The 15,932-nt window shown below is 46.2% G+C and overlaps 1 protein-coding gene across 2 annotated transcripts in view; it reads right to left on the bottom strand.

The window, feature by feature from the left end:
- LOC119330539 (putative ion channel POLLUX-like 2) overlaps positions 1-15,932 on the bottom strand; it is a 35,711-nt gene that overhangs the window by 18,177 nt on the left and 1,602 nt on the right. For both annotated transcript variants that reach the window (XM_037603653.1, XM_037603661.1), the window contains exons 3-10: positions 14,450-14,562; positions 6,040-6,302; positions 5,768-5,839; positions 5,564-5,639; positions 5,313-5,411; positions 5,074-5,228; positions 4,888-4,992; positions 4,678-4,764 (exon numbers count right to left, since the gene is read on the bottom strand). In XM_037603653.1, the coding sequence (XP_037459550.1) occupies positions 4,678-4,764; positions 4,888-4,992; positions 5,074-5,228; positions 5,313-5,411; positions 5,564-5,639; positions 5,768-5,839; positions 6,040-6,302; positions 14,450-14,562 (970 nt within the window). The remainder of the gene's footprint in view (positions 1-4,677; positions 4,765-4,887; positions 4,993-5,073; positions 5,229-5,312; positions 5,412-5,563; positions 5,640-5,767; positions 5,840-6,039; positions 6,303-14,449; positions 14,563-15,932) is intronic.

The following is a 15,932-nucleotide window of genomic DNA, read 5'->3' as shown; positions in this document are numbered from 1 at the left end:
TTCGGATTCTTCTTCAGTCTCACCATCTGCATCGCTACCATTGTGACTGCGGGGGGATGTAAGGATTATTAGGAAGTATAGGATAGACTAGGATTTGGTCCTGCCTTGTCTTGTACTCCAAGTTGATCTTTGTACTCCTATATATATGCCCACGAGGCTCAAGCAATACATCAAACAATTCCACCAAATCCCTCTCTCCCTTCTAACACAGCAGACGGCAGGCCGGTCGACAAGCGTGGGCGGGCCCTTGGCCACCGGCTGAGGTGGCGCCCTTTGAATGGAACTCACGGGTCGTGCCACGATGTTCTCCCACGCTGTGAGGGTTCGAAAGCGCCATAGGTGATGATTGCTGAGAGTCGGCCGTGGCATGCTCCCCGGACACTGCCACCTCCCTTGGCGAGGATTCATCTGTGGCGCGGTCACCTTCCTCCACGCGGGAGGGCTTGAGCGTGCCAACGAAGAGGCCCGTGTTTTCGACTGTGTTCCATGCTTGGGCATGGTTAATGAAGTGCTAAAGAAAACTGAAGCCTTAGCCCCCAACTTCGCGTGCCAGATGTCGACATGTGATCGCCGAGATCAAGGATTAGGCTAACCCCCTTTTAGTCGTTTGGAGTTCGGACAGGAACTAAAACACTTAAGCAAACTTCACGTCAGAGACACGGGTTTTTTACCCATATTCAAGTCACCGTGGGGTGTAATACCCTATGTCCTGCTCTAGTTCTTGATTTGCTTATGTGAGTGATTACAAGCTACTGCTCGGGATAGCTCTATTGTTCTTCTCCAAGCTCTAGTCTTCTATTGAGCTCGTAGCGAGAGCTAATGTCATCAAAAGTCCTCCTCCACTATGGCCTCGGTCCTCCCCTTATATAGGCCTGGGGGGTACCACAAAAGCCTCTACAGACATCCTTATATGTTGAACCGTTTGAGGGTATAAAACTACACGTCCCACATGGGCTCGGCGGACAGTTGCAACGTAGTGGACGATAGGCCGAGGCGGTTCCTTGAGCAAAATGTCCATCCTGCCGTTGATAGCTCACTGGGGTCCCTGGGGCAGTAGCACAACGTTGTTGTAGATACATCGCTGCGGTGGCGTCGAAGTCAAAAAAATAGTGCGCATGTCACGTATTTGATGAACATCAGGAGGTATCATCTTGGGACGAGACGAGCCGTCGTACTGTAGACTCATGATGAGTATCTACGAAGTGTAGACCGTCGTAGGCATGCAGGCCTACGATCGGTCGGCCCAAGAAAAACTCTTAAGTGAACCTCTCAAACCGGTTTTTAGTACCTTGCTAGTGGTGGACCTCCTGGATAGCCCACCGAAGCATGGTTGGTGCTCGGGAAGTACTGGCATTCGGGGATGGACCTTGATCACCGGCCTTCCCTTGGTCGGCCTCGGGTTCAACCCGTGGCGACTTGCGTACTTGGGGCTCTGCTGCTAGGACAAGATCGGGCTTGCGCTTCTTGGCCTTCTCAGAAGAGCCGGAATGATCGGCACCTCCATCTTTTGGCTGATCGAAGCACGTGCGGTGGAAAGCCTGGCCCTCGGCGGCCTTGGTGCACTTGTCCGCTAGAGCGAAAAGTTCGGCCACAGTTTGAATTTTGTGGGTGCCGTACTTCTGCAACATCTTCTCATCATGCTCCCTATGGCGAAAGGCTAAGATGACGGCATGTGGAGAGACCTTCGAGATAGTGTTGTGTGTTAAGCTTCATGCACTAGCCAACGCAACCAAAAATCCGAACTGATGGAAAGGGCTAGGCAATCCACATATACACTTCAACACCCCCTCTCACGTGTGACACGGCAAGTCAACACGTGGATAGACTCAGAGGTATGGCTCAAGAGGCCTATACGTGGACACAAAGGGCGCAACAATAATTTTTTGATAAATTGCGAAAGTCGGGACTTGAACTCAAGACCTTAGGCCCTGATACCATGTTAAGCTTCATGCACTAGCCAACGCAACCAAAAGTCCGAACTGATGGAAAGGGCTAGGCAATCCACATATACAATTCAACATTGCGAACCTGGCTGAAGCATTGAATGTGCTGCCTCAACGACTTGCTCTTCTGCTTAATAGCTTGGAGGTCGATCTCCGTGTCAGGGCGTACAAACGTGCCCTGGAAGTTGGCCATGAACTGATGACAAAGCTCTTCCCACGAGGTGATCGAGCCTTGGGGCAAGTTCATGAACAAGGATCGAGTGGACCCTTCCAGGCCCATGGGGTGGCCATAACCATCTCGTCACCACCGGCTGCTTGGACAACGATGGTATAGACATGGAGGAACTCCGTTGGATGGAAAGAATCGTCGTACTTCTGTGGCAGGTCGGGTCGGAACTTCTCCAGCCAGATGACCGTCGGAGCTCGGAGGTGAAGGCATGACAACCTGCTACGTAGGGCAAGAAGTCGATGTCGATGGCCAGTGATACGTGCAAATGATCCACTATCGATCTCGATGAAGCCCGGTCCTCGCCAGCCTCAAGATCACGCCGGCTCTTCCACCGTCGGTCGAGCGTGATGCGTGCGTCCTCGTCCTTTCTCTTGCAGACTTTTTGGAGATCATTGGCGTCAACTGGAGCAGAGGTGACGAGGCGTAATCTTGAATGGTGAACCCTCGCCTCGCCACGTGGAAGGCTCGGCGGCCACGACAATGGCAAGCCTATCATGGGGCCTAAGCGAGTGGGCAGATTTCGACGAAGCCGGACGCTTGTGGCTATCCGGCAATGGTGGGAAACATCCATGAAACCGACAACCTCCCGAAGCCAAAGGCTCATGAGAGATTCTTCGTCCGTTTGCACGGGAGCGAACTGAAGTAGGGTGTGTGTGGTGTGGGGCGGAGTCTTTAGGCTCGGCTCCTCGAAATCCAACCGACGACAGGCCGATCGACGAGCGTGGGTGGACCCTTGGCCTGCGGCTGACGCGACGCCCTTTGACTTGGACTCATGGGTCGTGCCATGATGTTCTCCCACGCTGTGAGGGTTTGAAAGCGTCGGAGGCGGTGATTGCTGAGAGCCGGCCGCGTCATGCTCCCTGGACATCGCCGCCTCCCTTGGTGCGGATTCATCCATAGCACAGTCACCTTCCTCCACACGGGGGGCCTTGAGCGTGCCGGCAAAGAGGCCCTTGTTTTGACTGTGCTCCGCGTTTGGACATGGCTGATGAGGAGGTGAAGAAAACTAAAGCCTTAGCCCCCTACCTGGCGCGACAGACGCCGACATGTGATCGTCAAGATTAGGGATTAAGGCTAACCCCCTTTAGTTGTTCGGCCAGAGGCTAAAACACTTCAGCAAACTTCACGTCAGAGACACGGGTTTTTTACCCAGGTTCAAGCCACCGCGAGGTGTAATACCCTATGTCCTACTCTATTTCTTGATCAGCTTATATGAGTGGCTACAAGCTACTGCTCAGGGCAATCTATTGCCCGGGATAGCTCTATTGTTCTTCTCCTAGCTCTAGTCTTCTATTGAGCTCGCAGAGAGAACTAATCCTTATATGTTATATAGGCCTCCGTCTTCCCCTGCCATTGACAGCTCACTGGGTTTGTAAATGGCACAAGGTTGTTGTAGATACATCGCCCGCAGTGGAGTTAAAGTCAAAAAGATAGGGCGCTTGTCACATCCCTAATGGGCACCAGGCATTATTGTCTTGGGACAAGACGAATCGTCATGTTGTAGACTCATGATGAGTATCTACAAAATGTAGACCACCATAGGCATGCAGGCCTACATTAATTACGTTGGTCGACCCAAGAAAAACTCCGTGAGCCTCTCAAACCTGTTTTTACTGCCTCGCCAGTGATGGGCCTCCTGGATGGCCCACTGAAGCGCGGTTGGTGCTCGGGGAGTACTTGCGTTCGGGGATGGACCCTGATCACCTCGTCGAGCTCCATGAATAGTTGTTGGCCGAGATTGAAGCTTTCATGCTCGAGGAATCCCAAGCACCATTCCTTGTGTCTTCTCGTGCTATGCCAGGCACATCTTTAGAGGGCCGGGGGGGCGCTCTCTTGTATCGCTCACATTGCTATTTTAGATCTTCACACATTTTTCTATAAAGTTGGTCAAGCTTAGACAAGTTTGACTTAGAACACACCCAATACTTTAATTATTTTGGAACGGAGGGAGTGTATTTTAGGAATAAGATTTGATTGGTTAGATACTAGCTGATACTATAAAAGGACAACCATCTTGAACATCGAGAATTAGGCAAACACTAATCATAAATTATAGTGCCTCCCTCTCTTCTCAACCTGGCAGGGCGTCATGGCCAGCCGTGTAGGGGCGAATGCCTACATTTGATCCTCAGACAATACCAAATCAGGCACATATGTGTTTTCAAATAAGTGTTGGTACTCAGAAATAATATATCAAAATGTAGCATATGGCATCGATGTTCAATAGGAAAATACATGAATTTTCTTTAAAGAGTTCGTCTTGGCATGTTTTCTGATAATAGCCACGGCTTCTTTTCAAGTTATTATCTCAAACCATTGAAATGAAAAGTTTCAATTGTCCTATCCAACACTAGAACAATGGATTCACATGTACACAGGAGTTTGATGGCCCACAAAAATAGCATGCACTAGTACATAAAAATACAACAACCCTCCCTTCTCCCAAATTATTTCCAGTGCAGCAAACATAAAGGAAGGCATATGCCTATATGGTTGTATACATACCGTTCATTTTTTGATGGTAAGATGATTATAGACTTTGCTTTGTTTGCTGCTGCTCTCTCGAATGATTTTGTCAAGCTAAGGCTACAACTGAAAGTTTAAGTGAAGTCAGTTTTCACATATCAACTGGAACATCTGTTCCAAGGGTAAAAAACTGAAAACAAGCTGCATGCATTCAGAAAGCATCACAAGAAGAATTGCATAACGTTTTACCTCTTGGTGAATACATCAACATGATTTAAATCTTTAGATATGGTATCTCCAAGCTTCTCAATATGCTTTCTGGGAAGTTCCGAGAGAAGGAGAATTCTCTGCTTCCTTCACATTGTTCAAAGAAAGTAAGCTGTATAAAATTGTGTAAATACATATTGCCAAAATGCTATCTTATCCTTCAGTTACCTTGCTGTAGCAGTACCTAGGCGAATTGCTGATTCCTGAAACTTATTCAACTGATTCAATATGGACGTCAGATGACTATTGACTCCACAGATAACGATATGATCCTCCTCAAGGACCTGCAACTGGGCTCCTTCTCTTACCTTATGCATTTGGGTCTGTAAAACCAGGTGACAGATAAAGACTTGCTCTATGTAAAGAATTTTCACCTCAGGTTTGTAGAATACTGAAAAAAAACTCACTCTAAATTGTTCTGTCATCGCGCTTAACAAACGAGAATAGAACAATATACCCCAGATAGCAAGAAAGAACCCAATAAGACGCTCAATACGTGTCCTTTGCTGTGAAAACAAGCAAAAGAATGTATCAAAAAGAGTCCTCTCAAAGGGAAATATCTACAGAATGGTTTGTCAAAGATATTACCTAAGAAAAGACAGTATTGAATAACTAAGTGCACATATTGTTCTGAACCCAGAAAGCAACTAGCACTTACTTTCAGATGAGTAGATGATGAACATAGACATGCCCAAGCTTCCCATAAGCAGTCCTCCAGAGGCTGTTCTTTCTTCCTAAAATAGAAACCAGTATATTTCATTTATGTTAGTACTGACTAGTGAAGATGTAGGATATCCTCTCTGACAAATAGAGAAGAATAAATCAGAAAATTCAAGCCCTTACAAATAAGAAAGTTACAGACCTGAACTTATGAAATAGCAATCCTCCAACGAACACAATAGAAAAGCACGTGACGAGCAAAGTGATAATAGACCTTTGAAGATATAGTGAAGACAAAGTACCAGGTTAATTCACCATGAGCAAGAAACTTCAGTTATTATGCGTAACTTAGGATGAACTTTTGGAATGCGCAGAAAGGTGGCAGCCTGGCAAGTGTAGTAGTACGATCAAAGAGGCATTGCACATTACCAAATATACATGTCTAGCTAGTAAAAACTAGATATATTCACTTACAAGGCAATGTTTCGGTCAAGCTGTGTATTGAATAGATAGTACAAGCGTGAAATACTCCATCTGACATCAGGCGGTGGTGGAAGAGTCACATCTAGCTTAAGAGGCACAGGTGTTCTAATAGGATCAGATATGCAAGCAAATGGCAAACTTGTAATATTTTGTGATATCCTGGGGAATGATTTCATCATAAACTGCATCTGGCCTATAACAACTCTGTGTAGAAGGCAGAATGTGATGCTTACTATATTCACCATGTTGTTTCCCTGCAAAGTTGAACAGGCATGGGATATTCAGGAAACAGAAGGTACATTGATAGTATATTTGTTGCAAAGTGTAATGACCCATTGTGAAAACCTGCTTATCAGGAGTTGTAATAGAGTTTGGAAGCATCATGTAACATAATGCATTTCATGGCATGATCTCATCATATAATTTCAAAGCCAAAACCCTAAAAAACTTTGCATTAGTCTCAAATCTGCCCCAAGTGAATGTTGTGCATGAGTAGTCATCAAACCTCTGAGCTAGTAGTTTTGCTAGCTCACAGTTGTCATAACCAACCCCTGCTTTTAACCCCCAAACTTCTGGATTAGTTTTGGTATTTCAATCAAGTGCTTTTGTTCAAATTCAAAAAATTGGAAGAACTGTAATCTAATTGTCCGGTGATGATTCCCTTGATAAAAATTCATGAAAAATAATATCTAGGGATAATAAGATGCCCATAACCTCCAGTAAAATATTCATGACTTGTGGAGCCATATTTCACCTACTTGCAGTTCAAACCCAAATTGGGGCAAAATTGGGTTTGAATCAATATGGCAGTCAAATACCCATTTGAAAATCCTGGAAAATTTTCATAGTAGTGTAAAGTGCTATACTAGACCTTTTGTGCAATTGGAGGGGATAATGACAAGAAGAATAATAAAAAGAGAAATAGTCAGCCAAACCCTAACTGGGCCAAATTCGGCCCAGGTGGCCTTTCTCTTGCCTCTTTCCCTAGCTGTCTGGTGGGCCCGCTAGTAAGGCTGCTCGCCAGTGCACGAGCCATACCTCGTCTTTTTCCTCCCTTTTACTTCCACTTCTTACTGCCTCCACACAGATTCCCTCAATCCTCTCACCCTACGTGCAACATTCCGGGATAGTACCCTAAATAGGAATTGATTTTTTTTATTTTTGCATCATGTCAGCATGCTTTAATTTGAAATGAGGTTGATTAAAACCTCAACATTATTAAAATTGCCAACCCTAATTAAATCCAATTAAATAAATTGCATAGATCTTTTATCTATTTATAAACTGAGGGATTTCACATGGTGAATTCTCTTGAAAACACTATCAATATTCTTCCAATGGTATTAGGAAGCTATAATAAATATCTTCAATAATTTACATTGATATTTTATTTATTAATAATTAACTTGACCCTTCTCCCTTTCGATCTTTTGGTGTGAGATAGACTCTCATACTTTGCACATAGCCTTTATGTCACATCTAGAGGCTCCCCAATTTATCTCACTATTTGATCCCTCTTCCATCACCTACCCCCAATTCAAAACCCATTTATGTGTTATTAAATAATGCATATATTTTCCTTGTCAAAAATTACTGAAATGTTTATGGTGACTTGGAAATATTCCAGCAAGGTCCACAACAAGTTTCAGAATTTTCTAAATTGTTTTGGGGCCTCAATTAATTCCTATACTCTGCTTTTTCTATTTTATGGGAAAAGAAAAGAGAAAAGAATTGGGAGAGGCAGCAGCACAACACAGCCCAGTGACCCACCCAGCCCATCTCTTCTCTCTCCCTTCGGCCTCTCTTCCAACCGCCAGGAAGCCCACCTCCCCACCTAACCCGCTAAAGCCCAGCCTAGACCACCTGCCTTGTGCTTGTCGTCTTCCTCCCGGGAGAGACATCCCCTTCCGCTCCGACTTCGGCCACGAGCGCCGGTGGCCTGCACCTCATATAAAAACCAGGCAAAAGGTAATTGAGAATCATATAATAGGGGGAAAACAGCATGGCCCCAGAACACTTAACCTCGGCTATACACTGAAACAAAAGCTCATTGTCAAAGAGGCTGAGTTGCCAACAAATCCGAATATAACTGATCTATCGCCTTTGATGACTTGTTGACAGCCTCCTCAACCCAATCTTCCATCTCCTGCTCTAGACATCGGCGCTCGCCCGCGCCAGTCCATGAAAGGTGGATGAAGGTGAGTTTGACTACGAACTCGAGGATGCTGGGAACGATCTCTTTTCGGGGAATCACTCCCGTCAAGAGGCCCTCTTCCTTCCTTTTTCTGAATCTGGGAGAGAGGCCTTTGCATCACAAGTAGTGATTTTGCTGGCAAGAGCTCTCTTATCATCATCCACCATAAAAAAACCTTTCCCCTCCAACCCTAACCTTAGCCTCTCCCCTCTCTTCCGCGGTGCCGGTGAGCCCCTCCCCTATTATTTCCTTCTTCCCCAAGCCAACCGAGCATAGCCAACAACACGAGCTCGTCGCCGGAGTGGCCACCGTCCTACTCCGTCCTCGCGGCCATGTCCAGGGGATACGCCACAACCCCTTCTTCCTCTTCACCAACCAGATCAAGCCCGGACGCAAGAGGACGAGCGCTTCGTCCTCTTCTTCCCCTTCGGGTAACGCTGACTTGCCGCCAATTTCGCCACCACCGGGCGTCCTCCGCCCCATTCGACTACGCCAACATCCCCGCGGTGAGCTGCCACATCTTTCCTCTCACTTCCCCTTCCCGGTTTCATCCACCTGCACCACTTCCACGAGCACCGCCGTCGGCGGCCGCACTGCATGGTCGCCGGCGTCGTTCTGGTGACCATCTGCTCTTGTCGGTTGCGCCATCCGCCTCGCAATCAATTGTAGCCCACTCCCAGACATCCACTCACTAGTTAGCAAGCTCCCGCACCACGCATCACACACACCCGAGGGCACCTGCCGCTGCACCTCACTGCCGACGACGTTCCCATCGTCGTCCGATTGCATGTGTTGCACCGGTAGACGCGGCTCGCTTCGCTTGTTCGATCGCGCGCATCGAAATCGCTGGCCACGTCCATCCGCCACTCTGTAGGTCACCGTCGTTCAAATCCGACGCGCCACCGCAACCTAAGTCACCGACTCATAGGCCCTGTCCTTGCACCGGTCAGCTCTCTCTCTCTCTCGCTCGCTCGCTCTGCACACACACACACCTCCAGCCGATCCGGTCCATTCGCTGCGCATCCGACCGTGAGGGTCCAGGGTCCAACGCTGACCACGCACATGTGGCAGTTAGGCCCCACCCGTCAGCAAATGCAGCTAGTTATAGCCTCGGTAGCACCTGCCACATAGCCAGAACCTACCATATGGACCCCCGGTCCCACCCGTCAGCGTCCCCAGCTAGCCACCGTGCACCCACACCTCCGACCGTGGGCCCCTTCCTCCCACCAATCAGCCACCGTGGCTAGGTCTAGCCCCGGTGAGGAAACCCCCACACCCACGCTACTGTGTCAACGCCTCGTCAACCTCCCCTTGGTCCCACTAGTCAGTTGTTGTGGCTAGCTAGGCTCCAGTGCATTTAGTTTCTAGGTGTTATACCTTGAATTCTTTTGAATTATAAATTCTAGAAATGACCTAAACTTCTATAATTCATATCTTTTAATCCATAGCTCCAAATTAAACATATTATATATGAATCTTGATAAGAAAAATGTATAGATCATGAATTGTCATTTGCATCCATGTTAGGGCATTTTAAATTGTTGCATCCATGTTAGAGCACTTTAAATTGTTGCATCCATTTAATTAGCATTAATGCATTATTTTAAATGCCTAATTAGTAACTAAATCATCTATCTTAGCTTAACATGATTCAATATGCCATTTTGATCAGCATGGTGAAAAGATCAGTAATATGTCATTTTCATGCATGTTGCATCAACTATTGGAGTTAGGCTTAATCCATAATTAGCCTTTCTTTATATGAGGTAATTGGAAATGCTTTATATAAAAAATTTCCACTCCATGTAATATGTGTAGATAGATTTATTACAATCCATCTCCATCTTATGCCATGTACACCCATGTTCACCACAAATGTAATGCTAAGTATAATCAGCATTCAACTATCATCCTTAATTGTTGCATTAATTGAACATGTGTTATCCATTACATGTTAATTCCATTGAACCTTGATTCATGTTGCATTAGGGTAATGTTGCTTATCATCCATGTCATGTCATGAATTGCATTCCATGAGCATGTTGTATCTTTGTCGTAGTTATAAGATGCATCCATTGATTGCTTTCCATTGTTTTGCTTCTTCGCGGATAGGATCCGGAGATGACATTGGATACGAGAAAGGTCTGCAAATGTACCAAGTATGGATTCCAGGCAAGCTTTCCAGTGTTTAGCCGCGCTTGTCGTGGTCATGCTTAGGGTTTTGCCCGAGTCATATTGTAGCTCTTATCTTACGTTGTTGGTGGGTAGTATTAACTTGGCTCTAATACAATCATTTATTGTTATAAAGTTTAATTATGCAATGTTGTGGAATTTGATGGTAAGTTAGGGAGGTAACGGTGGGAGGCCAGGCTTTATGTCTCGGTGCTTTGTTCCACTCGAGCCGACCTAGAAACTTAGTTCCCATTATCTTGATCCAAGATGAGCATGCTAGACTTTCGTTGGGAGGGGGGAATATGGGCCCCTCTCACGACCTACTATCCGAGACCACAAACTTGTCCAAGGACCAGAAATTCAGGCTTCCCATTTGGCATACGCATGTTGCATGTTTATATTATTGTTACGATGATGATTATGATGGATGGATGGTATGCCAACGTATACATGTAAAACAGCCGCATCGGTGAGCGGTCACCTTTGTGGGGCTCTAGCCGACCTCACCATGTACACAATGGTTGAGTCCGACTCGGAGCTAGGGCCGAACTGTCGATTTAGGTTAAACTTAGTTAGGTGGTTCCTTGGACTTGTTTGCAACGTCAAGGAAGTGTTTAAGGGCTATTGATCTGCCAGCATACAATTGAGGTGTGATTTTCGCGGAATATGTGTTTTGGCACACGACTTTAAGAGTGGTAGTCACGTTACGGTTTAACAGCGGTATACCCTGCAGGGTTAAATTTATTTGAATAGTCGTGTCTGCAGTTATGGATGACTTGGACATTACATACTTGACCATAGCACAACTTCAGCTAATAATTGCTAAAACTTACCCACCCTTAATCTTGATAGCTGATAGGTTATAATACAACTTCAACCTTGATAAATAAAACTTGCCAACCGGGTGAGTGCCTTGGGGTTCTTCTTCATGGGTGGCACGAAGGGGAATACAAGGTTGGGTTATGTTTGACAATAGGACTAGATGACTCATATGTGATCTCTTTCCTTATGCGATCTCTTTCCGTATCTCTAGTAGACGCAAGTTGTAGCTATTGAAGTGTATATGTGGATTTCCTAGGCCTTTCCATCAGTTCGGACTTTTGGTTGCGTTGGCTAGTGCATGAAGCTTAAGATGGTATCAGAGTCTAAGGTCTTGAGTTCAACTCCTGGCTTTTGCAATTTATAAAAAAATTGTTGTTGCCCCCTTTGTGTCCACATATAGGCCTCCTGAGCCATACCTCTTAGTGTATCCACGTGTTGACTTCCTGTGTCACACGTGAGAGGGGGTGTTGAAGTGTATATGTGGATTGCCTAGCCCTTTCCATCAGTTCGTACTTTTGGTTGGTTGGCTAGTGCATGAGGCTTACTATTCCCTCAGTCGTCTTTCGCAGGCTGTGTTGGTTGATCTACTTGGTTTTGGCCCTCGCCCTCATGATTTACTTCCGCTGCTATCACATCTAGTCTAGTTTGCTATATTTTCCACTGCGTCCACCAAATCCGTTGATATTTTGTGTTTCTCATGCCATGCGAGTCCACCAAACTTTTGTCCGTCGGCCTTTCTCTAGTCCTGATCCTTTCAATACAACTTTTGTGGCCTACTTGCCCTTGTTGTTTTCTATAGGATTTGCTGGACTCTTTTTGCATTGTTGATCTACACCCATTGTGCCTTGGCCGCCGAGCTTCTTTTGCCGTCGGTTGTCATGGGCCATGATTTTTTGCACAATGCTTTATTCCTTGATGTGCCATCTTATGTTGATAACCCATCATCTCGTGATACTTCAATTGTATCTTGAAGTGATGCAATGTCTTTCTTTGATGTGCCATCTCTTTGTTATCCCCCTTTGGTTTTGACGCGACAGGTTTTGACGACTCTTCATGCTACGACGGCACTCTCTAGACATGGATTTGAATTATCATTTTTTCTAGTGTTACACTTCTTCAAATACAATGCTATTGCATACTCTTTCCAGGGGTGTGAGGAAGTATTAGTATTGGTCTAGGAGTCCTTATTACACTATGTTTTCTTTCCTTGTACCCCAAGTCATGTGTAATCTCTACCTCTACCTAATAATAAAGCAAATAGTGTTTCTGGTCGTCCGTCATCTAAATTACCCCCGAAGTTGTGAATAATTACCCACCATGCCACCAGTAAGTAGAAAAAAACGTTTCGTTTCTTATATTTATTTTGCCGCGGTAAGCTTAGGTCAATAGGCCGGAATCCCATCCAGTAAAACAATCATGCATGTAGCCCAGTGGTTGGGGCCTTTGGCTACCACGCTGGAGATCGCGGGTTCGAACCCCCGTTAAACCTTTTTTTTTCTTTTTTTAAAAGATCAAATACTTTTAAAAATATTCATACCTTTTAAATCCTAACTCCAAATCTAACATGTCATATATGAAAATCCATCAGAAAAATGTGTAGATTCCAAATATGCTATTATCATGCACGTTAATAATTTTTAAAATTAGTGCCAAGCCCAACAAAACATTGGTTCCATTGATCTTTATTTTAGATAGCAGTGGAATGTGGGTTAATGATTCACCTCAATCTCGGAAGAGCTCTGAGCCTTCCTTCATGCAGGGAATGAAAGGAGTGAAATGGATGGGGTAGTCGTCTTATGGTCTGCAGTGAACCTTCCAGCTTGTAACTAATAGTGTTTGCCTTTTCTCTTCTGTTTCGGTCACTTTACAATGGCCTATATACTCTGTAACCTGTCTGTTTCCCTCTTAACGAATGAAAAGCGGTGCCTGTTGCATTTCATCAAAAATAAACAAGCAACCACTTGAGAATTATTTATAACGGCACCGTTTCAACAGTAATTTCCTTGCCCAAAACTTGGTAATTTGTCTTCTTCGGATTATTTATGGGAACGGTTTGCGACGGATGGCTACCTTGCATAGGTTCTGGATCAAGTAAATAATTAATTTACTCTAATTATGTCAATAAACTAGACTTTTTGCCCAAAAATTCTGTCTACTTTGAATTATTTATAGGGAAGAGAGGTCTGCAACGGTTGGCTACCTTGCATAGGTTCTGGAACAAACAAAATAGTTAATTACTTTAATTATGTCAATAAACTAGACTGTTTGTGGCTCACGGTTTAACGCAATGTTCCTTTCACAAGGTGTGACGCTATGGCATATTAACTTGGAGGTAGCATCTAAATGGACCTGACTTTGTTCCTTGAGGTGAGCATATATTGTTCATCTGCTCATGTCAATTGTAGAAGTTCCTTGATTCACCATAGATGTAGTGAGGTACATTTGTTATATTTGCAGGTGTATACCATGACCACTGGTCGGCGAAACAAGGACGATAAGCAACAATAGCGTGCTATTAGCGAGACATTACTCAGAATGCTATAACGTTCTATTAGCGGTGCCATAACACGTGTTTTTTTGTTTGAAGTGAACGATACATATGGGTACCTATGTTCAAATATTAGGGCACGCACATATTATTGGGTCATGTTTATTGCACTATGTCCTATGATATTGTTTTTCTCCCGTTGCAACACACGGGCATTTTTGCTAGTATATATATATGCCCCATGGACTATGTAATAGAGACAAGTTGCTTTCATAACACAAATAATCATAGAATCATTTAGATGCTCTCACAAGCAATCAATGGCTCCATGCACTCACATTGTCCACATAAGCGAAAAATCACATGTCCCCTCCATGATCCATCTATCGTTAAAATTATGTACTGAACTCATAGAAATAACATGGTATGCCCCTGGAACCTTAACAAGACTACAGGCAGTGGCGGATACAAGCGCCAGGCCCCCAGGGCCCAGGCCTGGGGCCTGAGGCCCAAACCCAGTGCAGACTGTAGCAGTTACTGTGCACACTGCTACAGTGCACAAAGGCGACCCGGGGCGGCCCGCTGGGCTGGCTCCGCCCTTGACTAAGCCCATATGCCCATGCATGGGCATATGGATTTTTTCAGACTAAGCCCATATGCCCATGCATCAGGTCAGGTGATCAAACAACTGAATAGTACGCCAGTGAAACAATAAAAAAAATCACCTTAACAGGAAAATATAGGTGATTTTCTGCCCCCGACGTGGTTGACGTGTTCACATTAGGCTCGGTCTCCTTTTCACATGTCCTCTTTGCTGATCTGAACACTCTTGCTCCTCCTATGATAAGGTAAAGCTTAAACAGAGAACACGTACATAATCGATAACGATCTATCATGAAAACCAAATTCGTCACAAACTTTCACTACTACACGGATGGGGGGGCACCCCCAACCCCCCGCTAACTCATACTCCCTCCGTTTTTATTTAGTCCGCGTATTAGCTTTGGTAAAAGTCAAGCTTTATAAACTTTGACCAAGTTTATAAAAAAAATATTACATAAGCAATAGCAAATCAATAAAATTAGATTTATTATTGAATGTACTTTCACATCATATAGATTTGTTATGATAAATGTTTATATTATTTTTTATAAATTTGGTCAAACTTTATGAAATTTGACTTCAGTCAACTCTAATATGCAGAGTAAATAAAAACGGAGGGAGTATATTCTATTTGGCCCCCCGAAGCAACTTTGTCAAGCTCCGCCACTGCTATTACCGAAAAGGGTTTCCCCCCGCTTTGTATTCCAAAGCACCAACACCGATTACAGAGCAGACGCTGGGGCGAGCAGCACAACAAGCCAAAGGAAAAGAAAAAGAAACAATGCCAACACCGGCAGCTCGACAGACGCGAATGACCTACAACCGCTGCGCCCTCCGAAATCTACCCACCCCGATCCTAGGTTCCGATCCTCCGTGTATCAAGCAGCACCTCCAGGAAGGAAACGACGCCGACGACGCTGCTGCCAGGACGTATCCTAGGGTTTCCCCTGGCACACGGAGGGTAGAGGGGAATGAAGACCACCGGCACCCTCCAGGGAGGAATGGTGGCACCCGCAGGCGTCACCACACCGGAGCCGGAAGATCCGGCAAGGATTTCTCCCAACTCCAAACCCCACCGCCCAACCGGATCGAAGCCAACCAACCAGCTCGCCGTCCACCAGCATGTGCCACCGCGGTCGCAACGCCACCCACGCCGCCTCACTGAGATCGCCACCACGAGGCCAAGAGAACGAGGAGGAGGCGTTGGACGATGGGAGCAGCAGCGCCGTAGCCGCGTGGGAGGGAACCACCTCCTCCGCCGTCGTGCAGGAGGCTCGAGCCTCCGGCACCGTCGCGGTCACCGTTCGGACGCAGCAGCAGGGCATACCAGGCCACCCCTGGCCCGGCCAGGCCCGAATCGGGCCCGCCAAGCCCCGCCGGCCACGCTGCAGCAGGGCAGCGCCAGCACCCCAACGCCCATCGCCGCTCCCCCGCCTCCTGGGAGCCACGCCGTCGACCCGCCCCGCCGTCGGCCCGCCCAGACCCAGATGGGGCCCGAAGGGCCTAGATCTGGGCCGAGCTGGCGCCGCCTGGCAGCGCCGCCGCGCCACCCCGCCGCCGTCCAGCCGATCTCCCGCGCCGCGCCAGGAAGCCCCGCCGCCGCCT

Source organism: Triticum dicoccoides, chromosome 1B (genome assembly GCF_002162155.2).
Source record: "Triticum dicoccoides isolate Atlit2015 ecotype Zavitan chromosome 1B, WEW_v2.0, whole genome shotgun sequence".
NCBI classification, from domain to species: domain Eukaryota; kingdom Viridiplantae; phylum Streptophyta; class Magnoliopsida; order Poales; family Poaceae; genus Triticum; species Triticum dicoccoides.
The sequence above is the reverse complement of the archived record's forward strand: the minus strand, read 5'-3'. Positions and strand labels throughout refer to the sequence as shown.